The sequence below is a fragment of the Carcharhinus amblyrhynchos genome, chromosome 14 (genome assembly GCF_965287045.1).
Source record: "Carcharhinus amblyrhynchos chromosome 14, sCarAmb.v2.hapA, whole genome shotgun sequence".
Lineage (NCBI taxonomy): Eukaryota > Metazoa > Chordata > Chondrichthyes > Carcharhiniformes > Carcharhinidae > Carcharhinus > Carcharhinus amblyrhynchos.
The window spans coordinates 49,695,463-49,721,850 of NC_137337.1; the positions used below are offsets into that span (position 1 = coordinate 49,695,463).

The window sequence follows — 26,388 nt, forward strand, 5'->3', positions numbered from 1 at the left end:
ACTGCTGCTAGATAGCATCATTGATGGCCCTTCCATCACTTTACTAATGATTCAGAGTAGAATCAGATGATGGGATAGTAATTGGCTGGGTTGGATTTGTCCTGCTTTTTGTGTACAAGACATACCTGGGCAATTTTCCACATTGCCAGGTAGATACCAGTGTTGTGGCTGTACTGGAACAGTTTGGCAAATTCTGGAGCACAAGTCTTCAGTACTATTAACATAATACTATCACAGCCTATGGCCTTTACAGTATCCATGTCTTCAGCCATTTCTTGATATCACGTGAAGTGAATTGAATTGACAGAAGACTGACATCTGTGATGCTGGCGACCATAGTACAAGACCGAGATGAATCTCCACTCAGTCCTTCTGGCTGAAGAGTAATTGAATAGAGTAATTACTAACAAGCTAAAAGCTGACAACATTAAAGATCGCCTATTCATTATTATTCTGATTACTTTAATAACTTGAATGAATAAAAACAAAACTTAGCATGTTTTAGTCATTAATTTACTACTATTCATTTTCATTAGTATTTATACATTTACAATGCAACTGAATTCTTAACAACTCCATTCTACTTTATTTCTGAAATTTTTGGATTTGGTGATCTCCAAAAGCTTGGGTCGAATGCTACACAAGGCATGGATATTTTAGATGAAAAGTCATAGGCTGTTTCTTACGCAAGAGTATATGCTATTTATGATAAATACTGTTTCTGGAATGACAAATATTGTCACCATAGTGAATAACTTAATAATTTATTCCATTAGAATATTTGAATGCTACGAACACGTGATCGATTTGTGACAAAATCAAATCGATTTAAGAGGTTTTCTTTCAAATGTTGGTGACATGTTAAAAGATTGAACAACTAAAATAAAATGCCTGTTAAAAAATGTTTCTAATATTTTCAACTAGATTTGCCATGTCTGTGTTTTCAAAGAAAATTTATATTCCAATTCATTCATTGTGTAATATGTTTCAGGCACTGAAAGACTATGGAATAGTGCTGCTCCTTGGCAGCCAAAAGAAATTGAATTTCAAAGTACTAATTAATCGTGGTCTGTTATATCTGAGCATCGATGATTACTACAATGCATTTAAGGTCAGTAGAACAAACAAGACAACAAAAATGATAAATAAATATAATGAGAAAAGAAGAGTAATAAGTGATTGGTGTGGTATATTGTACACTGTCAGGTGTTCAGATGGACATGGATTCAGTTTTTGATCATGGGATGTGACAGAGCAGTTCTGGTACGTTTAGCACATAATGCACAATTTATGTTAAATTATGGAAGATAATAATTGCAGGTACATGTTTGAAATAGGTGAAAGTTCAATGATGTTTCTTCCTAAATCCGTGTTCAGACAGATAAATATATTTAACCTTCAAATTAGCTTCTTAATTAACAATGCAATGAAACAATAACTTAAGGATTTCAGCAAAATATTGGTTTGCAAGTCTCAATCTGCAGTGGTCACGCCGTACAAATAGGTTTTGAAATTTGAAGCCTAAGCAGCCAATAAAATGGGCGGTGTGTTACATGGTGCATTTTTGCTCTCTGCCAAATTGGTTTTGGGATGAAGGGCCCATGCCTGAAAAAGGAGTTACACTATCTTTATATACAATTAGAGAGCTGGTTTGCTGATCCCTGATTGAAGCGTGCTGTCAGGAATATTCTGTGCTGTTTCTGTTCAAGATAATCAAATCTGCATGTAGCCAAGTCAGTGATTCTTAACTGATATTTTGGAACCCACCTCCACCAAAAGAGTTTTACGTTTTAAAGAATTAGCCGGATGGATTGAGAGTACTGTACATATTGCCACAACAGTTCCGAAGAGCAACTCTGGCTCTTGCTTGACGCCTTTCTGATTGAGAGGCAAGGTTTACCTTACAACTGCACTTCAGATTGCCCCTTCCCCCTCCCTTTCAATTGCTTCACAGGATCTATCTTAGGCCTGCTGTTGGAAACTTACCTTCTTTTCACTGATGAGCTGCCTGCGTGCAGTTTAATGGATTAATTTAAAAAGGGCTGAAGCCCAAAATAGATCATAGTACCCTAGAAGGTTAGCATTATTCCGAAAGACGTGCTGATTAGGTGCATTGGCCATACTAAATTCTCCCTCCGTTTCCCCGAACAGGTGCTAGAGTGTGGTGACTGAGGATTTTTACTGTAACTTCATTGCAGTGTTAATGTAAGCCTACTTGTGACACTAATAAACAAACTAAAAACTATTCAATTTCATCCCATAATATTTTCATGGTTCACAGATCTAGAACTGCAGTGCTCTGTCGAGATTTTGTTATAACAAATTGCATGTGTAGACATTACACCCAACCAGCTCGGTGTAATCTGACAAAGATGCTGAGAGCACAAAGTGGATAATGCTTTCATTTGTACATTATTTTCTGAATTTCTTGCAGGGTTTGGAACTATGAATTGAGATAGAACTAAGATGACCTAGGAAGAGTAAACTCGCTATTTTAAGAGATTTATGAGGAACCAACTTGGCTTTAGTGCTCTAAAGAGTCAGTTGACTTTGCTAACTGTAGCACTGATGGGCTGTATGGAGTAAACCTAAAAACAAGGACAACAACAATATCTAAATTAAATTAAATTAAATATTGTTACAAATGTAAGGTTTTATAAAATGATTGTTCTGAAATCTCTCTTTAAGGTCAAAAGGAGTGGTGAAGAGAGTCATGAATACATTTTTTTTAAACAAACCTGTGTTTTTTGGGTACCATGGAAAGGAGGAGCCTGGGAGATGTATTATTGAAGGGACCATGCTAGGTTTTACACAGGAGAGTAGAGGCAAATGTTCTTGTTGTTGCAGGACATTAGAACCTGAATTTTATGCATCGTGATGGATGCTTGCTTGACCTGGAAGCGTGTGAAATAGCGTGAGAGGACATCATGCGATATTTTTGTCAGCGGATGTGAGTGCTGCATGCCCACCAGAAATTAAACAGCCAGTTAAAGGGATTAAAAGTTCAACTGACCTGAATTTTGTGTTACTGTAATAACTTCATGGATATGAAAGTCCCGTCACCAAGTTATTTTATTTACACCAAACATCAGTACACAGCCAGCTCTCCAGGTGCTCCCTACTGAATGCAGGCTGGGAGACTGACACGCCTGCTTTAAATAGGGAGCATGAGTCTCTAGCAACCCAACCTCATTAGCCTGGCTGAAATCATCACAGTTATCCATTGTGATTTTTAGATTGGCACATGGGCAACACTGGAAGGTGCTCAACTATTATTGCTGATTTGGCATCCAAAGGCTGGATACAAATGAGGCAGGGCCAAAGGCATGGTGTGTCGGTAGGAGTTAGTTTGAGATTTGTGTAGGATTAGAGATTTATGACTGTTTTAAGTGGTTTGTTAGGTTTTTGCATATTTTATGGATGTAATATGGATGTAATCCTTGTAATATTTCTAAGAACTTCAACCCATTGGCATCTACAGTGCATGGGTCAGCCCCAGGTATTGTTTATGCAGCAGGGGCACCACCTTGGGCTAAAGAGAGGTCAAGTGGACGCACTCAAAGGAGGCACAGGGTGTATAGAACCAGCAGGGAGGGCAAGGAGGATGGGCCCGTAGAAGACCCATTATTTAGGGGATACAGGTAGTGACCAATTACCTCAACATGACAGAGGTTCAGTGCCACCGGAAGCTCCAAGTCCCAAAGGAAACAGTCACTTCCATTTGTCAGATGATTGGGCTGAAGATAGCCTTCAACTGTGTGGGTAGACACCCAATGCCCATGGCTCTGAAAGTCACTATAGCCTTTACCTCCAAATCTTTCCAGGGTCAGTGGGTGATCCAAGAACAAGAACAAATAAAAGTACAGAACAGTAACAGGCCCTTCAAGCCCCCCAAATCATGATGCAGTAACTAAACTAAAAACAAAACCTTCTGCCCTTATTCAGTCCATATCACTCTGTTCCCTCCCCATTCATGTACCCGTCTAGATGCCTCTTAAATGTTGCTGAAGTACCTGCTACCACCATCTCCTCTGGCAGTGGGTTCCAGTCACCCACCACTCTCTGCATGAAAAACTTTACCTGCACATCTCCCTTAAACTTTTCCCCTCACGCCTCAAACCTCTACCCCCTTGTAATTGACACTTCCACCCTGCGAAAAAGTTTCTGACTGTCCACCCAGTCTATGCGTCATAATTTTGTAGACCTCTATCAGCTCTTCCCTCAGCCTCCATCCTTCTAGTGAAAACAATCCTAGTTTATTCAACCTCTCCTCATAGTCAACATCCTCGAGACCAGACAACATCCTGGTGAAATTTCTTTGCACTCTCTGCAAAGTTTCCATCCTTCTGGTAGTGCTGCTACTAGAACTACGTGCAATACATCAGATGAGGCCTAATCAAGGTTTATGTGACTTGCATCCTTATGGGGTGTCCCAGTCAGCCGTGCATAGCTCCACAAAGCTGGCAACTGACATTTGATTCGGATGGGTAATGACTTCATCCATTTCGGGATGGACCAAGCTAGCCAGGCTCAGCAAGCCAGAGGCTTTGTGACTATCGCAGGGTTCCCCCACATCCAGCGTGCCACCATTACACCTATGTGTCAATCAGGACAGCAGCTGGGCACCTTTGTCAATGGAAATGGTAACACTCCATGAACGTTCAGAGAGTGTGCAACCACAAGACCCAGTTTCTGCAAGTCCATGCGATGCACCCTGGTAGCTCCCATGACGTTTCCACGTACTGAGACACTCAAGTGCCAAGGCTGTTTGCAGCTCCAGTTCACCTCAGTAAATGGTTGCTGGGTAACAAGAAGTATCCTTTATAAAGTTGGTTCGTTATGCCGCCCAGGCACCCACGGAGACAGAACAGATACAATTGCTGTCAGGCCTCCACAAAGGTGGTGGTGAAGAGAACTATGTCTGCTTAAAATGAGGTTCTGTGTCTGGGCTGTTCTGAGGGGACCCTGCAAATTTGCCAGTGTGTTACTCATAGTAATCATGTATTGTACTCTGCATAGTATAACTCCTGCAAGGGGCAAACTACTGGACCAAACTACTGGAGCAAGTGCACATGCCTCTGATGAAGAATTCATTGATGGGCAGCCTGGGTAGGCACTGGGTGAGGACAAGGAGCTAGCCATGAGAAGAACTTTCAGGGAGGCAGGGATATCTGGGAGATCTGGGAGATCTTGATTCAATGCTTTTTCAACTAGGCTGCCAAGGCTTGCTTTCCTACTGAGCCCAATGGCACAGCCTCCTTCACCAACATTTAAGACAACACAATGCCATGACCCAAATGTCGCCTCACAATCTTTGTTGTAAAGATTTCTGTCCCAGTTATACATTTCAAAAGACTGATGTTGCCTGCATCTGTAGAAAACAGAACAATCAGGGCATTGACACAAAATTTTGAATTATCTTTGTAACAGACATGCAGTCAAAGAACAAAACATAAATTGTTGATACAGTTACATTGAAACAAAACATTGCACTGAGGAAAATAACTAAAGTCACCTGTGAAAACTGTTCACTGTGTCTTAATCGTGCTTTATCTGGGTCCTCTCCCCCCCCCCCCCCACCACTCTCTTCTCTCTCCCCCCCCCCCCCCACCACTCTCTTCTCTCTCCCCCCCCCCCCACCACTCTCTTCTCTCTCCCCCCCCCCCCCCACCACTCTCTTCTCTCTCCCCCCCCCCCCCACCACTCTCTTCTCTCCCCCCCCCCCCACCACTCTCTTCTCTCCCCCCCCCCCCCCCACCACTCTCTTCTCTCTCCCCCCCCCCCCCCACCACTCTCTTCTCTCTCCCCCCCCCCCCACCACTCTCTTCTCTCTCCCCCCCCCCCCCACCACTCTCTTCTCTCTCCCCCCCCCCCACCACTCTCTTCTCTCTCCCCCCCCCCCCCACCACTCTCTTCTCTCTCCCCCCCCCCCCCCACCACTCTCTTCTCTCTCCCCCCCCCCCCCCACCACTCTCTTCTCTCTCCCCCCCCCCCCCACCACTCTCTTCTCTCTCCCCCCCCCCCCCCACCACTCTCTTCTCTCTCCCCCCCCCCCCCCAACCACTCTCTTCTCTCTCCCCCCCCCCCCCACCACTCTCTTCTCTCTCCTCCCCCCCCCCCTCTCTTCTCCGCCCCCCCCCTCTTCTCCGCCCCCCCCCTCCTCTCCGCCCCCCCCCCCCTCCTCTCCGCCCCCCGCCCCCCCCCCCGCCTCCTCTCCGCCTCCGCCCCCCCCCCCCTCTCTTCTCAGGCCCCTCGAGCCTGCCCCGCCATTCAATAAGATCATGGCTGATCTGTCATGGCTCAGTTCCACATTCCCGCCCTCTCCCCATAACCCTTAATCCCCTTGCCTATCAAAAACCTATCAACCTGCGTCTTAAATATATTTAGCGAGGTAGCCTCCACCACTTCAACGGGCAGAGAATTCCAGAGATTCACCACCCTTTGAGTGAAGAAGTTCCTCCTCAACTCCGTTCTAAACCACCCCCCCTTTATCTTGAGGCTGTGCCCTCTAGTCTTACTGTCCTTTCTGAGCAGGAAGAGCCTCTCCACCTCTATCCTATCCATCCCATTCATCATCTTATATGTCTCAATGAGATCTCCCCTCATTCTTCTAAACTCTAATGAGTACAAGCCTAGTTTATTCAGTCAATGCAATGCTTATGCTCCATATGCACTCCTCCATGATCTGCCGATCTCCCCGTACATCTCACTGGATATGCAGCATTTACTGCCTGATGGATAAATCCAGAGGTTCATCATCTGCCTCCAGCTCAGCATGGTCCTGGTGTCCAGCAATCCTCCGAATGCAGTTACTGTGGGCACCAGCTCCTCAGGGGAGCATGATATGTCCTCAGCATTGTGCCTTACCAACTGAGTCAATGTGCTATGCCCACATCTGTGTTGGTTATTGAGGTGGACAGAGAATGTGATAGGGGTGCATCTGTCGTCAATGGAGGGTCCTGGGTCTGGTTGCTTCATCTGAGGAAGGAAAACAATCAGCCTGTGTCACTCGGCATGCAGTCAAATGACCATGCTAGGTGACCTGTTTCGAATAGCATCATATGACTTTATGATTGTTGAATCACTCTTCTTCAAAAGGCCTTATGAGGGATGAGATGACTACATTTTTTTCTCTTTCTGCCTGTGCGGCTTGTATCCACTGGACTCTTACCTTCCTTGGAGGTGCCTGCCTCTCTGAAATCTGAGGACCTTCCTCTGTGTTCACATTCTGGCTCTAAGGCATCTATTTCATTGCTAGTGAGGTTTACAAGGTTGCTGAGTGCTCAATGAGAACAACAACACTGATGGTAATTCCCGTTTTCAGGTGCTGTACCCATGTGCAATGCATATATCATGCCTACTGACTTCAGCAGCAACCTCTGCCTAAGTTGCCATGGTTTGGCAGGGTGGCCTTCTTTTGCCATCTTGTGATATAAGTATGACCCCCCTGGCAGTCTCTGCTTCCAGGAGAGCGTGTAGGCAATCTTCAGAAACCTGTGGGGGAACGGGAGGGTGCAAGAGAAGGGGGGGTTTCAGTGGCCACTGGTATTATCTCCCACCAGTGTATCCACCTGGTGCTGCTGCCATCTGGAGTGCTCACTGTGCTGCTCTGATCTGACACAGCTGTCATTAAACCTTCCATCTGGTCCCTGCTGGATGCAGTGCCTGCCATGCTCCTGCTCCACTGGCTTCACAGTGCTTCTATCCAAGTATATTTCACCCTGGCCGGCACTTAATTGGCCAGCCAAAGTGATAGTGTTTTTTGGTCAATTTAGCCTTCACCCAGAATCGTGGGGAAAGCTTACCTGCTGATTGAAGAGCAGGAACCCACATCAAACTAAGGACATTGGAAAATTTATCCTGATAAGGCCGAGAAGTTAAATCACTGGAGTGGGTATGACTTGGCAAAGCAGGAAGTTGTAAACCGCTGTTTCCTGAAAAACCTCACTTTTGCTGAAAGTGTGCTGTAATATAAATATGTATTTATTGGTCATGATAAGAGATTAATGAAAGCTTTTTTTAAAACTTTAGAGGTCATGTTTTGCCGTTATTAATTTTAGTTTATTACAGTAAAAGTCGTAAAACATGTAATCTGTGCGAATCCTTAAAGGTAGTCACTAGGAATACAAATCTGTTTTTACAAGTTATCAGTCTCCACAGAGATCATAACAATATTTTTTATATGGACTTCTATAATCCCAGAGTATTTGTACCAGAAGAGCAAATAAGTTTATCCAATGGAAGTAGCAGACTACTCAATGGGAAATTTTAATGAATGATCATACGTTTTTGCATTTTATTCAGTTAACTTTCTACAACATTAATCGTGTGATTTTACACTTTTTCCACTTACAGGATTTTAAAGCAGCAATTGTGGAAGAGCCAGAAAATGCTAACATTCATCATGCCGTGGCGATCTGCTGCCATAAGTAAGTTCTAAGTTACTTTATAACAGCTGTTTGTGCAATTTCTGAGATTTCCTAAGTGGTTAGAAAATCAGGCAAATTGTCAGTAAATAGTCTAAACTTGTAGAATGAAGCAAGATTTTGCAAATTAGCTTCCGCCCCAAGGATAGAAAAAAAATAGCATATTTTGCTAGTAGGGTGAATACTGATGAAGGAGAGAATCATAGAACTTACTCTTCTCAAAGCATTTTGCGTAGCAAGAACTCCCAAATTCTGTGAAAATGGTGAATGCAGCATTAGTTTATCCTAAGCATTTAGTTCACTTCAAGTTCTTGCTCCAATCCTTTCGAAGCCCATAAACCTCATTCCCACCAAACACACTTGTAATCCAGTGGACCCTTATTTATAAGGCCAACAATTTCATGTTTCAATACAACTATAGAATATAAATCTAGTGGCTGTCTTGGGCTGAACCACTGGGCTGAATCTTTTGGATGGTGGGAGTCATTAATGGCCACTCAAAGACCTTAATTGGGACAAGGGCAGACTTCCCATCCAAGGCTCTGCATGCCCCACCATAAAAACATAAAATTCCTACACATCAGGGTGGTCAGGATCCCAGCGGGAATCCCGTCCATGCAATTTCACATCTCCCCCTCCCCACTCCACCTGTCCTGCCCACCTCAAAACTTGCCAGGGGGAACAGAACATTATAAAATACAGACCATTGTGTATGTTGGACCTGTGAGAAGCTCTTAATGATATTGTAATTAATTTAGACATGTAGGATTGAACTTTCAGATTCCAGAGTGTAAATGGAGGCAGGGGAAAATGAAAATAGCCACTGGGATGCTGGTTTCCCAACAGCCTTTTCTGTTTTATCAGATCAGGAGAAGGGCAGACCCCTTCAAGCCATTATGAAGGCCAATTAACATTGTCAAAGAGAGATAATTAAAGGGCATATTCTGATTCTCATGGGCTGCAAAGGTTTTCTGGGACCCACAAGCTGAATGGGGCGGACACACGCAATGCCTCTGAGAACTACCAGCTGATCTACGGACCAGAAGCCCTCTTGCCCCAGCAGCACTGCTTTGGAAGCGGAGAGATACAGGGCCACTGGTACTTTGAAGGCCACTAGTAAGGCATAGCAAGCAACCCAGAAAAAAGTGTGAAGGCTTTGATGAGAACATCAATGTCTGGGACCATCTTCTTGGAGGATTGCAGTCTCCTGAGAGATTAGTTCTCGACCAACTCAATGTCGTTCCTTCTTTGCCAGCAGATGCTATGCTGAGGGTATGCCTTTAATGTCCTTCCTACCCCTCAACATTCCTGGATCAGAATTCCACACTTCCAGATCAACTTGGACTAATCCAAAGCCCAGATCCGTCGCGTAACTGGGACTAGAGAAAAAGCTCCCCAAGATACAGCATCATTTCTGGTTTAGACAAAAAATAAATCTGAAGCAGAGCAGGTTAACATACTGTTTTACTCAGGCCTGATTGCAGACAGCATTACCCCAGGCTAAGTTTGAAGACGTACTAATCTGTTGCTTGTTAAATTTAATATTTTAAACATCAAGTCCAGCAGCCTGGAGAATCTGTAAATTCATTTGTTAATGATCTGTACTGGGTGACAGAAGGTTGCAAATGCAGAGACTTCTAATCTAAACACAGAGACAGAATAATGGCAAAAGTAGTGGACAAAACACTTGCTGACCCTGGAAAAGGCAATCCATAAAGCACACAGAACCATTTTAAGAGGGGAAAATAAACTGTGGTGCAGAGGCCAACCCATATTTCAGCTAGTTAAGCAAAAACACAGACACTCCAGCCCAGGGAAAGCAATTCCTGGGCCAGCCAATATTGTGGGACATAGCAGCATCACAGGCCATATCAGTGCACCGTAATTTCAGCCCAGTGCTGTCAGTGCAACAGGATTGGACACTATGACAAACTTTGAAATAAAAATTCTTGAAATACACAGAATGCCCAAAAGTTGTCCACTGGCATTCACACAGCCATACTTCTTGAACGAGGTCAAAGATCTTCATTGCTCATTTTGGAATATGGGCATTTCAGTCAAAGGCCATTTAACAAATTTTAAGTTAGACACAGGAACCAGCCTACATTCTTGTCAGGCAAGAACCATGGCTAAAAGACCTCTGACTTTGAACAACAGACACTCCACTCTGTGGGCTTGGAAGAACCTGACTTCCAGTTGTGGGCATGGTCCTGGAGTGGTATGGCAGCAAACAAATCTTCGAGCTGATGTATATCATCCATAACCAGTCTGTCTTTCTCTCTCTCTGTCAGACATAGGTATCTATGTGGCTCTGGATCTTCTCAAAACGGTAGAAGATTAAGAGAACCACTGTCATTAATCATACTGAATTGCACGTTCCTGAGTTACTTAAATGAAAAAGAGTATCCTAACTGGGACTGAAGCTCTGAACGATCTTCTCTTTGTGGAGCAGGTTTGTCCATACTCATTACAGGTGCAGAAAAACCTTCAGTGGTTAAACCAGCCAACCAGCCAACCATCCAGGAAGGAACCACAAAGTCTCCAGTCAAGGATGAACAGAGAGCAACCAGCAGTCCAATAAGCCTCAACTCCCGGCTCTGGAGATGGTACAGAAGATTAACACTGCAACGGTATGTTGAAGTTCACAGCCAGCTTTCCAAAGCCACAAAAGATGATGGAAACTTGTAGCAGCTGTTGATGGCAGCGAAACAGAGGTGAGCATCCTATTAAACTCCAATCTAGTCAATGGAATGTTCATCCTCTGTCAAAGAGAACATCACCACAATTCACATGACAACAGAAGAAACAACAAATAACAAGGAGATAAACAGTGTTTATCCACCCAGCAAGTTGGGGTAGCAACCATTGACCAGCACAGCAAAACCAATCAAGTGCAGTTCAACAGGAAAGAATGGAAGAAAAGGATGAAAACATACACAGATACTAGAGCAACATCTGAAGCTCAGGAGGAAGAATCAGCAGTGACAGTTGTTCCTATTTAGTAGATGTCGTATGCATCAGTGCTGCTAGATCTTCAACAACATTGTGGTATTTTGAAGAGTCAGTAACTGCAGAAACCCCTCCCATATTCAGGAGCACTCACACCACAAAAGTGCCAGTCAATGATCATCTCCAGCAAGAGAGGATCTAACCATTGCCCCTTAACATTTAATGGCAGTACTGTCATTGAATCCCCCACTATCAACATTCTGGGTGTTTCCATTGACCAGAAACTGAACTGGACTAACTGTATAAACAAGTACTGTGGCTACCAGAGCAGAATCAAAGGCCAGGAATCCTCCAATTGATAACTCATCTCCTAAATCCCCCAAAGCCCATCTACCATCGACAAGGCACAAGTCAGGCGTGTGATGGAATTCTCTCCACTTGCCTGGATAAGTACAGTTCCAACAACACTCAAGAAGCTCGACACCATTCAGGACAAAGCAACTCGCTTGATTCTACCCCAAACATTCAATATCTCCACTACCAATAAACAATGGCAGCCATGTGTACCATCTACAAAAAGATGCACTACAGGAACTCACCAAGGTTCCTTAGACAGTATCTTCCAAACACACGGCCGCTACCATCTAGAAGGACAAGAGCAGCAAATATTTGGGAATGCCACCGCCTGGAAGTTTCCCTCCAAGACTCTCACTATCCTGACTTTGCTGTTCCTTCACTGTCGTAGAATCCAAATCTATGTCAGAGAATCAAGGGACTTCCCTGCCTTATATCAGGCCTCTGGCCCCCCGAGACATCCAAAGTTGCACTCAATGATATCTTATAAACTGAAACTACACTAATGGCTGCTGTGGAATGTTTATCATAGAATTATAAAAGCAAAGAATCCCTAGAGTGCAGAAGGAGGCCATTCAGCCCATTGAGTCTGCACCAACTCTCCAGCAGAGCATCTTAGCCAGGCCCACCCCTGCCCTACCCTCATAACCCCACACATTTACCCCACTAATTCACACATTGGGACACTAATGGGCAATTTAGCATGGCCAGTCTACCTAACTTGTACATCTTTGGACTGTGGAAGGAGCACTCAGAGGAAATGCACACAGACATTTGGGGAATGTGCAAACTCCACACAGTGGCCCAAGGCTGAATTGAATCCTTGTTCCTGGCGCTGTGAGGCCAGGAGTAGCTTCTGCCTCTAATCCTTCTGGCCAACAAATCCATTTCCAAGCACATTAAAAGAACATTGCTGTAAAACTCAGGGCTGGACTCTCTCCGACTTCCATTTCCTGAATTCAGCCCACAGTGATAGATTGTCAGGTTACTGCCCGATAAAGTCACCTTTGTAAAATCAGTGGAATTAGAATTTGTGCAGTTTCTAGATTTGACAACCCATTATGATGCTTGGATAGCAAGATGAAAATCATCCCCATTGGCAATACAACAGGTGGAGAGGTTTAATTGATCAATAGTTAAATGGCATTAACTAGTTTTATTCTCTGTTTCTGGAAGAAGATCTGCACTGCTGCTCAACATTGTCAATTTTATAAGTTTGTGTTACATTGCATAAGTAGCTCATTTTTTATAATGTGTTTTGAGACTTCGTTATTTAGAAGAAGCTGCAAACAGTTTCAGCCATGCACTGAAATTGGACCCATTTTTTGTGGATGCATATACTGGACGTGGAAATGTATATATGGATTCTGTTCATGAAGCTGGAATAAAGCAAGCACAAAAAGACTTTGTTCGAGCACTTCATTTAAATCCTAAAGCTGTGAATGCTAGACTCAATCTGGGATTCAACTTTCAGGTCAGAAGAATGTTTGTGGTTTTTTTATCAATTATTTTGTGATATTGTTCTAAAGTTGTATAAGGAACATTCACTGGAACTGCATAACAACTCACATTTACAAAACTCCTTGGAATGTTTTCCTGAGAGGCAAAAGGAAAAATATAGACATTGAATCAAGGAAGGAGATATCAGGAGATGTACACAAAAACTTAATCAAAGTGGCAAGTTTTAAAAAGGGTATTTGAAGACCAGAAAGTGATAGATCAAAAAGTGTAAAATTTCTACACTGGAGGACATCCACATGGCACTGATACTTAAGAAAAATATTCATATGCTTATGGCAGTTTAAAAATCTGCTAAACCATAGATTAGCAGTTCTAATCAACTCCTTGTTTTGCATTTATTGGTGTTCTGAAACCAAATGCAATTTTCAAATACTCAACTGTAAATGCATTTATATGTATTACGTTTATAATACAGTATAAATTGGTAACGAATGATTTTTTCAGTTTTAAATGGTTGATGGCTTTAAATAAAAATCACAACTTTTCCCCTTTCAGGTACTGGGAAGATTTCAAAGAGCATGGAATCAGTTCACAATTGCAATCGATATTGATCCAAAACTTCAAGCTGCTTATGAAGGTCGAGCAGTGGTTAATCTTCAAATGAACAATATCTTTGGAGCATTTCAGGATATCAATGCTGCATTGAAGGTATACTTGAAAATATTACCTGAAAAGGTCAGAAGAATACACTCCCGTGTATTAAAAAAGTCAGAGTTAACCTTGGAAAAGCAGTATAATCTTTTTCTACTTGGTGTGTTGTTTTCAGACTGTGCAGTCAAAATTTTTCCTGGTGTTTTCATACTGTAAATTCCAGAGCATCTTCCTGACATAGGATTGGATCAGCAATGGAAACATTCTCTTTTTGGGATGCCTTGAATCACTTCAGCACAGGTTCTCTGATGTCAGGATAGATAGCTGTTCACATCCAGGCTGGAGCAAATGTCTGCTTGTCAAACTGTCCCAGGATGTTAGCCATTGTGTTTCATAATGGCAGATAAATATGATGGCAGAACCTCCTATTCCTTTGCAAGTCTGCCTTCCTCTTCACATCAAGGTTTTCCATTTGCTATAATCTGCTTCACTTTCTCCAATTGACATTCAATTCTCACAGGTTTCCCAGCCTTTCACAGAAAGATCTCCATGTCAAATGATCATGTTGCCCAGTGCTCCCTGATTTCATGCTCCTGTGGTTTAATTTCACTGGTTAGTTGATGATCATGATAAGTATTTAATCCATAGATCAAAGCAGAATTTCAGCTCATCATTCTATAGGAATTGTCACCCTGCCGGCAGGAATGATTGGTGACTTTGACATAGGCAGAACCGCACGAGTTGCGAGGCGTGTGGGTGGTTGGAAAAAGTCATGACAAGATGAATACGAAAAGTATGTTTCTTCATGTGGAAAAGTCCATTAATAGGGCCACTATTCTAAAATTAGGGGTCACCCTTTTAGCATACAAATGAGGAGAATTTTTTTCCCTCAGTTGTGTAACTCTGGAACCCGCTCCCTCAAGGTGATAGAGGTAGGTCATTAAATATTTTTTAAAGCGAAGGTGAAATTAGAAACAAAGGGATCAACCATTATCTTATTGAATGGCAGAGCAGGCTCACAGGGCCGAATGGTCTACTTCTATTTCATCGTCTTTTGCGTTTTACTCATTAGCGTACTGCTTGATCAATCAACATACTGGGTTGAATTCTCCCAAAAGGTTTTGAAGTGTCAGAACAGCAAGAAACCAGGAGTAGTTCATCCCAGTTATATTAGGGCACTCCGCACCACAGTCCTTCCATGCTTAGTGTACTGAAAGAGCTGCCACGTCAATCATGCTAATGCTATGGAGTCTCCAGGCATATGACTCACATGAAATGGCCACAGCTGTGCACCGCTAACAAGGGGCAGCTGACTTTAAACACAGATAGACAGACTTCTGTGCAACAAGTGCCCATTGTAGGCAGCACCAGAGTTTGTGCATTGTGCGGAGCTGTGTTAACACCTGCTGAGCTCACTTGACTGGGGGCAACAGCTGCTTGTAACTGCCAACAGACAACTAGCAGAGTTGACAGTGTGACATGGTGGGATTTGAACTCTACCTCCTATGCAACTCCTCAGGAGTCTTTCAGCAGGCAGGGAGAATGCTTACCATACGAGCCCAAACCCAGCAGCAACACCAAACCCGAGGATCCCTAGCCCAGCCTGAGCACTTGCCCTCCACCAAGCCCCTGTGCCCCTATGGCGATGGCTGAGCCACACTGTTATACCCTGGAGGTTGGTGCTGAGTGGTATGCAACCTTCTCACTTGCCCTTGCAACACTTTTGCTTGAACTACACTTGTGATGACCAGTAGTGATCCACTGTGAGATATCGGGCCAAGGAGGTGCATGCATTCTGAAATTAGAAATTGTCACGTGCCAAACTCACTAATGAGATCGAAAGTCAGGCAGTCAGGCATGTGGCCTGTCTGGGAATGAACCGATTTATGCCATTAGACAGAGGCCAGGAGAATCCAAAACTGTTTGGTGCCAGGAGTTAGAAATGGATTTTTAGGCCCTCATGCATTCTCTGGGATCCTACTAAAGGTGCAGAATGGTCCCCACCTTCATACAATTTAAAAGGGACTTTCTTAATTTAGACTGTAGCAACTATTCAACTTCTCGCAGAAAACTTACATTAAAAAAAACAAATAAAAGAGGATAATCCAAATTTCACTGCTGCAGTGGTGGGACAAAATTCCATTCTTCCCTCCAGTTACATATTTGAATGCAGAACTTCACTGCTCAGCTTTACACAGTGAGTTATCACACCTACCATTGTTAACTCAGCACTAACCACAACTTAATACTGAACCTTCCTGGTCCACATCTCAGTCATAAAAAAGGATTAGCTCACCAAACTTTGTAGCTATTACTGTTAATGATTATTAATACAAAAAACAATTGACGCTGAATAAATTGCTTCTTGTACATGAAAGTATTTTGATTTATATTTCAGATCAGTGCATCTGCAAAGTTATTTACAAATCGTGGGGTGATTAACCAGTTCACAGGAGATATACTGAATGCTATGAGGGACTATCAGAAAGCTATAACGCTTGATCCAACTTATTCATTGGCTTATTTTAATGCTGCCAACCTCTACTTTTACAATAGACAATTTTCACTGGTACAGTATTTTTCTAAAATTAAATATTTTAAAACTCAATGCATTTAATTAGCTTTGCAACTACTTGTGTGTGTCCACTTTTCATATAGAAGGTTTAAATGTGTTTCAATACAAATTAACACATTTTTGTTTATAATGACATTTTACTGCTGCATCAGGAAGTAGTTCTAAGTAAAACATGGGGTAGTTACAACATCCAAATGTTGGTTGTAGTTTGAATCACTGTCAACATTCAGAGCTAAATTACATGAGTAGATAACTGCCATGCATTGTATCCAGTTAGCAAAATCTTAGTCTGACTTCTTGCACCTGAACCAGGTGTGCAGGGCTCCACAAACTCTGACTGAGGACAGACTGCTCCAAATCACTGGATTTTCATTGTGTGGGGCTGTATATTGGAATTGGGGCTACTGCCCCCAGAAACAGTTCTTGTCATAATGAAAACAGTAAGGCCCATTGGTCTCATCCATGATTCCTTATAGCCCCTTTGTTAATGGAGTGCTAGCTCATGCCAACCCATGACACCCAACCCACCACACTTGCCATTATAACCTCCATGCCAATTTACACAATATCCAATCAACAGCACAAATGAAATATAATTCCAAATATTTAATACAAATTTCTGGACACTAAACCATAATATGTCCAATCCCTTATATTTAAAAAAAAAAACTTTTTCTATCCTCATTTCTTCCTTTCCTCCTAACCTCACAAAGATGCTACATGCTAGACATGGTGGGGGGGTAGAATTTACAGATTCAGGGCTCTGGCACTATTTCAGTCGAGGTACAGAGCTCTTCTGGCTGCAAATTTGGGCCCTAATTTCCCAGTCTTTGCTAATGCCCATTCCTTCATCAGACATACATGTTGTGTCTAATTTTCAAAAATGAAAAACTCAATCCATCTATTCAATTGGTATAATCTACAGTAGGCAGTTTGTGTAGGATCTGATGAACGTAACAGTTCTGAAACATGCAAATTACTAGACATCCAACTTATTTTGATCCATCTTGTGGAATAATTCTGAACTTCATCTGGTTTTCAATTTAGGGATTTTCAACCAACACACAATGACCTTATAAAAGAATGATAGCTAAAGATTCTAATTTTTTATGTCCACATCACAAACAAGTCATTACTATTGCTTTTGGCATTCTCTGTGGCAATGGAAGTATTTTATATCCTGGACTGGTAGAAACTAATTTAATCATAGCATCCTTACAGTGCAGGAGGAGATAATTTGGCTCTTCAAACCTGCACCAATTCTGACAAGACATCTTAAAAAGGCCCACCCCCATAATCCCACATATTTACCCTGCTAATCCCCCTAACCTATTTGTCTTGATAATTTAGCGTGGCAAATCTATCTTTGGACTGTGGGAGGAAACCCATGCAGACAGTCACCCAAGACCAGAAGTGAACTTGGGTCCCTGGTGTTGAGGCAGCAGGGCTAACCACTGTACCACCATGCTGCCTTTAATTTTAAATGTTGTGCCTCTTCCTGGCCAAAACCAATTGAAGTCTGTTGTTTGTTTTTCCACACCTCCACCCACTACCCCCACCATGTTCATGATGCCAAAACCAGACAGAATATTACTTCATAAAGTGAACTGCAAAAAAATCAAAAAGACACCCTCTTCTACATATGCCAGATCTCTAAACATTCACGCCTTCTGCAGACTTAGTCAGCTTCTATAACTAGTTCATGTTTCCTGGCTTCTTCAATGTTGGATAACTGGCGAATTGTCCATTCTCTTATTCGAACTTCCTGTGGGCAGATACCAGAGAGAGAGAGAGAGAGCTTGCAGTCAGTCCCGTGAAATTTTAAAAGCATTTGCTAAAGAGCAATTGTGTAATTAACCATCAATTTGTACAAAGATTAAGAATCATGTTAGTTTTGTATTAGTCTTAGTCATAGTCATTATTGCACACTCAATATTGCATGCAAAATATTTGTTACTCTAGCATGATGTTTTTGTATGCCACTGTAAGAATGGGGGATTTTCCTGCTTTTCAGCAGTGGAAGGTGGCATGCTGCTTACTAGCACAGGATTCTCTGATCCCATCGCAGTAAATGAGATTTCCCATTGATGTCATCCCACACCACTATGAAACGCACAAGCAGAACGTGCTGCTGGTGGGACTGGAGAATTGGCATGAACAGCCAGAAAATTCCAGTCTGGATATTAGGGAATATGTTGTTATTCTAAGAAGGCAGCTGGTATATAAATGATTTAGTTAAGCTGTGGAAAGGTTACTCGAATCAGAATGTCTGGGACGTTTATGACAAAGAATACAGGTGGGAGGCAAGGTAAAGATGCTGTAGTCCTAGGTGACCATAGGCTGCTTTACCCTTTGAGAGAGAGTTGACTAGTGGTGATTTAACCCAAGGATCACCAGACCTCAGGCAAGCAGCAAAATTGAGGAGACAGGCCTTCATAAATAACCTCAGTTGGTAAAGGAATTGAACCCACACTTTCAGTATTACTCCAAATCAGAAACCAGCCATCCAGCCAAAGAGCTTTCTTCTTGTTTTGAAAATACAGAAAGGGCATGGCCCATAAGCCAAGCTTCTCTCTAAGATTTGGTTTGCTTAGCAATTAACATCTGGTATGGTCACTTAACAGAAACTTTCATAGGCTTAGCTTTGAAACCAGAGTCAAATCATTAGAATCACCAAAAGAAGAAGAGTCCAGCTTTGAATTTCTGCCACAATAAGGGTTTAATTTTAAATGAGAATTAGCAAATATTAAGTCTTTCAGATAAATTTTCCAAAGCTTGGATATAAAAAGCACATTTGAATGAAAATGACATTACCAAGCAATTGCCCAACTGGACATTATTGCATGATTATCATACCTGCTCTATAGGCAATCTTTTGTTCCTCCGATATTTCTTTTTGCTAACAGCTATCCCAGGATGACTTGGACCACCATCAGAAGATTTATGAGAAAGTGGCATGGATCTGTCTTCAAAAACTTCAGCTTTTTTATTACTGAGCAGTTGGAGAGATGTTGGTAGTGTTGTGTCATTTTGAATAACAATTTCTTTAGATGTTGTGACATTAATCAGTTCAGCTTCTGACAAAGTCACATTTGCATCGCTTTCTTCCTGGATCGTTGAGAGATTTGCTCCTCTGGAAAGGGTAGATTTGCTTGACATTCCTGTGCTCCATTGTTTGGCTCCCGTTTTATAATTGGCGCTGTTTACTATTTTATGCCTCGGAGTCTCAGGATTTGGAGAGGTTTCCTCAAAGCTTTCATAATTGGTATTTGTAAACTTAGATATTGGAGAGAAGGTCAGCATTCTGGATTTGAATGGGACTGATTCACAAAGCAGCTCCTGTGTTTCAAAGTTGTCATATTCTATACTGGATAGGTCTACATTCTTTCCCATGGAGTTCTCACTGTTCTCTGAGGGGAATTCTTCAGGAGTGCTATGTTTCACAGAGGAAAAATGTCCAGCTTTCAACATCATCACATTTACGAAAGGCACTTCCTCTTCAGACATACCTTAGATGGCCAAGAACAGAGCACAACTGGATGCAGTTTTGAAAAGGGAAATAAAACACTGGAGTTTCAACTTGATTGTACCAGCAAAGTCTGAGATTGAGGTGACTAACGTAAAGATCATGGAATTTACTTTCAGGAATAATTTCAATTTCTGCAGTAGCTGTAAAGAGAAAGCAGTTGTGCTGGAGGCTCTGCCCACAAAATGGGCCACAGTCCCATGCAAATTAGTCACCATCTGGGAGGGAGGGGTGGCTTTTAAAAATAAGCTAGCCAATCAGGGAGGCTAAAAACTGATTCATATTGGTACCAAGGACAGTAAAAAGTTTAATAATTGTTGAAATTTGTTTTAATTTACTAAGAGAGTGACCATCATGCCTCAATGAATTTAAATTATTTAAGCATCAGATTACTCAGGGAGATAGGTACAAATTAACAGTGCTTATTTCATATGATAAACCCAAACCCATGCTCAGCTGTTTTGAATAGACTTCAAATTACAATTGTTAAATAGGGAGAGAGAAAGTGGGCTTAAAAGCAAAAATTTAGAGATGTTTCCAGATTGCATAAGATATGGAGGGAAAAAAAAATGAGGAATACGAAAGAGTTTTGTGTTGGGTGGGTAGGGAAGTAGGATATGAACCTCATTAAAACTGTGCCAAATGTCCCAGTAGACAGCAGCTAATATTCTAGCCTGCTGGCCTCATCATTTCCCTCATTGCTTCAAGAGGCTCCAGACTTGACTCTGTTCCTCCCCCGCACCCCCCCAGTCCAGAACAGAAATATGATGGGCCAGGACCTTTTTTAAAAAAAGTAAACTGGTCTACTTCAGGTCAGGAAGTTCCAGAGTTAATTTCATGCTTCCTCTGAAAATCTATCCCTTTAAACTTAGTATGCTTATTTACCTCATGCATTTCCACATGCTAATTGGAAGATTCAGTACATTAAAGCCATTATACAAATGAAAGCTGCAATTGATGGAATTCAAGTTACAAGAACTAACCGTCTGGATTTAGTTTATCCTTTTCCTCTCAAAGCACGCATCATGATTCAATTCCAACACAAATTTGCATATTTGAGGATTGCAAATAAGGATCAGAATCTCAAACTCACAACCAAAAGGACTGCATTTTCTGCCAATGTCAAACAATCACAGCCTGCCAGGTTTACTCTTAGTCAGGATGCAAAGTTTTGGAACCTGGGGTGGACAAGTTAGGTGGTAGTGGGATTGAGGGATTTTAATCTGTGGCATTTGCAGCCATTCCTTACAGGTGCTTTGCAATTACAATAATTTATCCCATTAAATTTAAACTGCTGGGATAATAGTATTTGTAAAGGCAAAAATGCTGCAGGTGCTGAAATTTGAAACAAAGACAGAAAATACTAGAAGATCTCAGCAGATCTGATGGCATTTATGGAGAGAGAATCAAACCATGTTGGGAGTCTGGATGACCCTGACTTCACACCATTTTCTGTTTTTAATATTAGTATGTATCTATAGTATGACATATGAAATAGAATCCCTACAGTGCAGGAGGCCATTCAGCCTATCAAAACTGCACCAACTCTGTAAAAGAGCATTTTATCCAGATCCTCCCTCCCCACTCTGGGAGAATGTGCAAACTCCACATTAGTCAGCTAAGGCTGGAATTATATCCAGGTCTCTGGCATGGTGAGACAGCAGTACTAATCATGCCACCAATACTAGAATAATGTTGTACACAAAAACATTCTTTTATATTTTAAGCAACCAGTTTTCATTAAACCTCCAGATGAAAGATTAGCTTGTAACCAAGCACCGTATAATTTAGAAAATGTAATAGGACAATTCAGTTAATTTTACAGATTATAACAAAATCACAGTAATATCAAACAGTTTAAGATGCTTTCAGAATATAAATGTTAAGGATGCATAAACTTGCTATCATTACCTGTTCCACTCACAATGAACACAACCCAAACAGAACTACTTATTTAAATGAAGTAATGATGAGCTAAGAGAGTGCAGCTGTGTTTTAAATTCTGATCATTAGGGAGCTTTTTTGTGTACCAACCAAATAAACGACATCAAATTAATCGAGGGACAAATTAAAAGGGACCCACCTGAACTGCAAAACAAAGCACAAGGGAAACTTAAAACATCAAATTAAAATGTGATTAAAGTGGTCAATAATACACCCGAGTCCCTGTGGTGCCCAGCAGGCATGGAAGGCATCAGTGGTATCCTCGGACACCGCATGTTGCCTTTCCAGGGATACCAACTACGAATATAGCCGCAGTATTGGGGCAGACAGTCAGGTTGGACGACCCCCTTGATCGTCTGCTGCCTGGACCTGTAGATGGAATGCCTTGTTCACGAAGAGGTCCTCCTTCTTCCCCACCTCCCTCCACACCAGGCACCTGTAGATCAGGAGCATGGAACTGAAGCACAAACAAAACATTAATAAAAGGTTTTTTAACATAAACATAGAAACAGAGAACAGTGCAGCAATGTACAGGCCCTTCGGCCCTCGATGTTGCACTGAGCTTTTTCTGAAACCAAGATCAAGCTGTCCCACTCCCTATCATTCTGGTGTGCTCCATGTGCCTATCCAATAACGCTTGAAAGTTACTAAAGTGTCCGACTCCACTATCACAGCAGGCAGTCCATTCCACACCCCAACCACTCTTTGAGTAAAGAACCTACCTCGGATATCTCTCCTATATCTCCCAACATGAACCTTATAGTTATGCCCCTTAGTAACAGCTACATCCACCTGAGGAAATAGTCTCTGAACGTCCACTCTATCTATCCCCCTCATCATCTGATAAACCTCTATTAAGTCGCCTGTCATCCTCCTCCGCTCTAAAGAGAAAAACCCCAGCTCCCTCAACCTTTCCTCATAAGACCTACCCTCCAAGCCAGGCAGCATCCTGGTAAATCTCCTCTGCATTCTCTCCAATGCTTCCGCATCCTTCTTGTAGTGAGGTGACCAGAACTGCACACAATATTCCAATTTAGAAAACTGAAAAAGTTGTGCAGCTTATAATGTGCAACGTAGACATGCTTCACGGACTCCACAAGATTGCAAAAAGGGCACACTTGGGAGCCCATGAACTGTTACAACCTATGATTGTAGGGTAGTGCCATGTGCAGCACCCTCCACTCCAGATCCCCGAGATGGTGGGGGGAGATCCCTCCGCAGAGGGACCTCCACTGGGGACTTTCGCCACCCTGCGACAGCAAGGCCCACCAAGGTGTATCCAGGCGACGGGTGAAGACGCAGTTGTAGGTGTGCAGCAGCAGCCCGTACAGGAAACACCTCCGTGCAGTGTCAAAGGGCATGGAGGGCATTTCCATGAAGTGGCTCAAGCTGGCGGGGCAGCGGGGGGTGGTGGGGGGGGGGGGGAGCGGGGGGAGGTGTTGGGACCTGGGAAGGGGGAGTTTAGATTTTGGGCCAATGTGAAAATCCCGCACAGTTGGGCCTCCTCGAGACTGCGTGTGCCCTTGGGTCCGAGTACGACCTTCCTAAGGTTTTGGATGGCTTTGGCTGGACAGCCACCCCCTGCGCACTCAGCGAGCTCAAAGAACAATACAGCACGGGAAACAGACCCTTTGGCCCAATGAGCCCGCGCCGCCATCTTAACAATGTGTTTTTCCCCCTCCACCCTTGACCCACGTCTATGCTTATGGCACCCCCATTGGAAACCAGATTAAGGGGAGAATAATTTAGGGACAATTTGTTACACCAATCAGCCTAAGAGCACAACTTTGGGGTGTGGGAGGAAACCGGAGCACCCGGAGGAAACCCACGTAACCACAGGGAGAATGTGCAAACTCCTACAGACACTGGCCCAAATCCGTGTATCTGCACAGCAAACAGTGATAGTCACTGAGCTGTCATGGTGCCCATCTGCTGGTCCAGTTTTAAGCGTACACAAACGACGCAAAGTACTAGGCTACTCTCGAAACATCCAAGAGCAGCCCACGCACGACCCACCGTGTGTATGCCCCTCGTTAGACAACAAGGTGGACCGACGCACCTGCGGAATAAAAGAGAAAAACATCAACCCATGTAACAGTTGATTACCAGGCTCTGATTCCTGAGGCTCTGATCCTTATTTAAAACAGTCTCCTATAACCCTCCATCCCTATTTCGCTCATGTGTCTATCTAAGTAAACCTTAAACAAGTCCAGCTACTTTAGGATAAAAATGGAAAGGGACGAGTGCCGGCTGAACGGGAGTGTGCTGAACTGGGGAAAGGCGAGCTATAGCAGGATTAGGAGGGAGCTGCAGGACACTGATTGGGAGGGACTGTTAGCTGGAAAGTCCACGGTTGGCAAGTGGGAGGCTTTTAAGGGCAAAATGAAATGGTTGCAGGGGAGGTATGTTCCGATTAAGCGGAAGGATGGGAAAGGTAGGATTAGAGAGTTGTGGATTACAGGGGGTATTGAAGACTTGGTCAGGAAGAAGAGGGAGGCGTATGTTAGGTCGAAATGACTGGGTACGGAGAGTGCGCTGGAGGAATATAGAGAGAGTAGGAGGGAGCTAAAAAGGGGAATTAGAAGGGCGAAGAGAGGGCATGAAATGGCTTTGGCTGGTAGGATTAAGGAAAATCCAAAGGCATTTTATTCCTATATTAGAGGCAAGAGAGTAGTTAGAGGGAAAATTGGTCCTCTTAGGGACAAGGGTGGAGAGTTATGTATTGAGTCGGAGGGAATGGGGGAGCTCCTGAATGAATACTTTGCGTCGGTATTCACGAAGGAGAGGGGTTCGGAATCATGCGGTCTCTTGAAGGGAGCTGAGGATCAGTTGCAGGAGATATCTATTACGAGGGAGGAAGTGCTAGGGCTTTTAGGTAGCGTAAGGACGGATAAAGCTCTGGGGCCTGATGGTATTTATCCCAGGCTGCTTAGGGAGGTGAAAGATGAAATTGTTGGGCCTCTGGCGCAAATCTTTGTCTCTTCTTTGGACACAGGTGAGGTCCCAGAGGACTGGAGGGTAGCAAATGTGGTACCGCTGTTCAAAAAAAGTAGTAGGGATAACCCTGGAAATTATAGACCGGTGAGTTTGACATCGGTGGTAGGTAAATTGATGGAAAAAATACTTAGGGGTAGGATGTATGAGCATTTGGAGCATTGCGATCTGATTAGGGATACGCAACATGGCTTTGTTAGAGGGAGGTCTTGCCTTACGAATCTGGTGGAATTCTTTGAGGAGGTGACAAAAACGGTTGACGATGGGAGAGCCGTTGATGTCACCTATATGGATTTCAGTAAGGCGTTTGACAAAGTCCCTCATGGTAGGCTGGTAGAAAAGGTTAAGGCGCATGGGATACGAGGCCAGGTAGCTAGGTGGATTGAGAACTGGCTGGGTAATAGGAGACAGAGGGTAGTTGTGGAGGGGACCTTGTCGGGCTGGAGGCCAGTGACCAGTGGTGTGCCGCAGGGCTCAGTACTGGGACCTCTCCTCTTTGTAGTATACATAAATGACTTGGAAGAGAGCGTAGGTGGTGAGATCAGCAAGTTTGCTGATGACACCAAGATGGCAGGGTTGGCGGGTACTGAACTGGATTGTCAGGTGATACAACAGGATATAGATAGGTTGGTGCATTGGGCAGATAGGTGGCAGATGGAATTTAATCCTGACAAATGCGAGGTGATGCATTTTGGAAGGAATAATGCAGAGAGGAGCTATGTGATAAAAGGTAGACAGAGTATAGACATACAGAGGGACCTGGGAGTGCAGGTTCACAAATCCATGAAGGCTGCGTCACAAGTTGAGAAGGTTGTTAGGAAGGCGTATGGAATGTTAGCCTTTATAGGAAGGGGTATAGAGTATAAAAGCTGCCGTCTAATGCTTCAGTTGTACAGAACGTTGGTTAGACCGCATTTGGAGTACTGCGTCCAGTTCTGGTCACCTTACTACCGGAAGGACGTGGAGTCTCTGGAAAGGGTGCAGAGGAGGTTTACCAGGATGTTGCCTGGCATGGAGGGGCTGGGTTACGAGGAAAGGTTGGAGAAACTGGGACTATTCTCCTTGGAAAGATGGAGATTGAGGGGGGACATGATAGAGGTATATAAGATACTGAAGGGAATAGATAGAGTTAATAGTGAGAGACTGCTCCCTAGACTGGGTACAAACACGAGAGGTCATGATTTAAGGGTGAGGGGGGAGAGGTATAATTTGGAAGTGAGAGGAAGGTTCTTTACGCAGAGAGTTGTAGGGGTATGGAACGCGCTACCGAGTGGGGTGGTGGAGGCAGGAACGTTGGACTCGTTTAAGGTTCAGGTAGATAGACACATGAGTGAAACGAGGATGGAGGGTTATGGTAGGGGCTATTAAATAAGGTTAGAACCTCAGGAGACACTGGAAAAGCAGGCTTGTAAGATTAACGTTTTTGTCTTTTTATTCCACAGGTGGAGGCCCACCTCGTGTCAAACGAGGGGCATGCACACGGTGGGTCGTGCGTGGGCTGCTCTTGG

The 26,388-nt window shown here is 43.2% G+C and overlaps 1 protein-coding gene across 1 annotated transcript in view; it reads left to right on the plus strand.

Moving 5' to 3' along the window:
* Positions 1-26,388, plus strand: part of ttc6 (tetratricopeptide repeat domain 6) — a 268,411-nt gene that overhangs the window by 207,074 nt on the left and 34,949 nt on the right. The window contains exons 26-32 of the mRNA XM_080201905.1: positions 992-1,111; positions 8,356-8,429; positions 9,393-9,535; positions 10,879-11,056; positions 12,993-13,203; positions 13,746-13,898; positions 16,240-16,410. Coding sequence (XP_080058031.1) covers positions 992-1,111; positions 8,356-8,429; positions 9,393-9,535; positions 10,879-11,056; positions 12,993-13,203; positions 13,746-13,898; positions 16,240-16,410 — 1,050 coding nt within the window. The remainder of the gene's footprint in view (positions 1-991; positions 1,112-8,355; positions 8,430-9,392; positions 9,536-10,878; positions 11,057-12,992; positions 13,204-13,745; positions 13,899-16,239; positions 16,411-26,388) is intronic.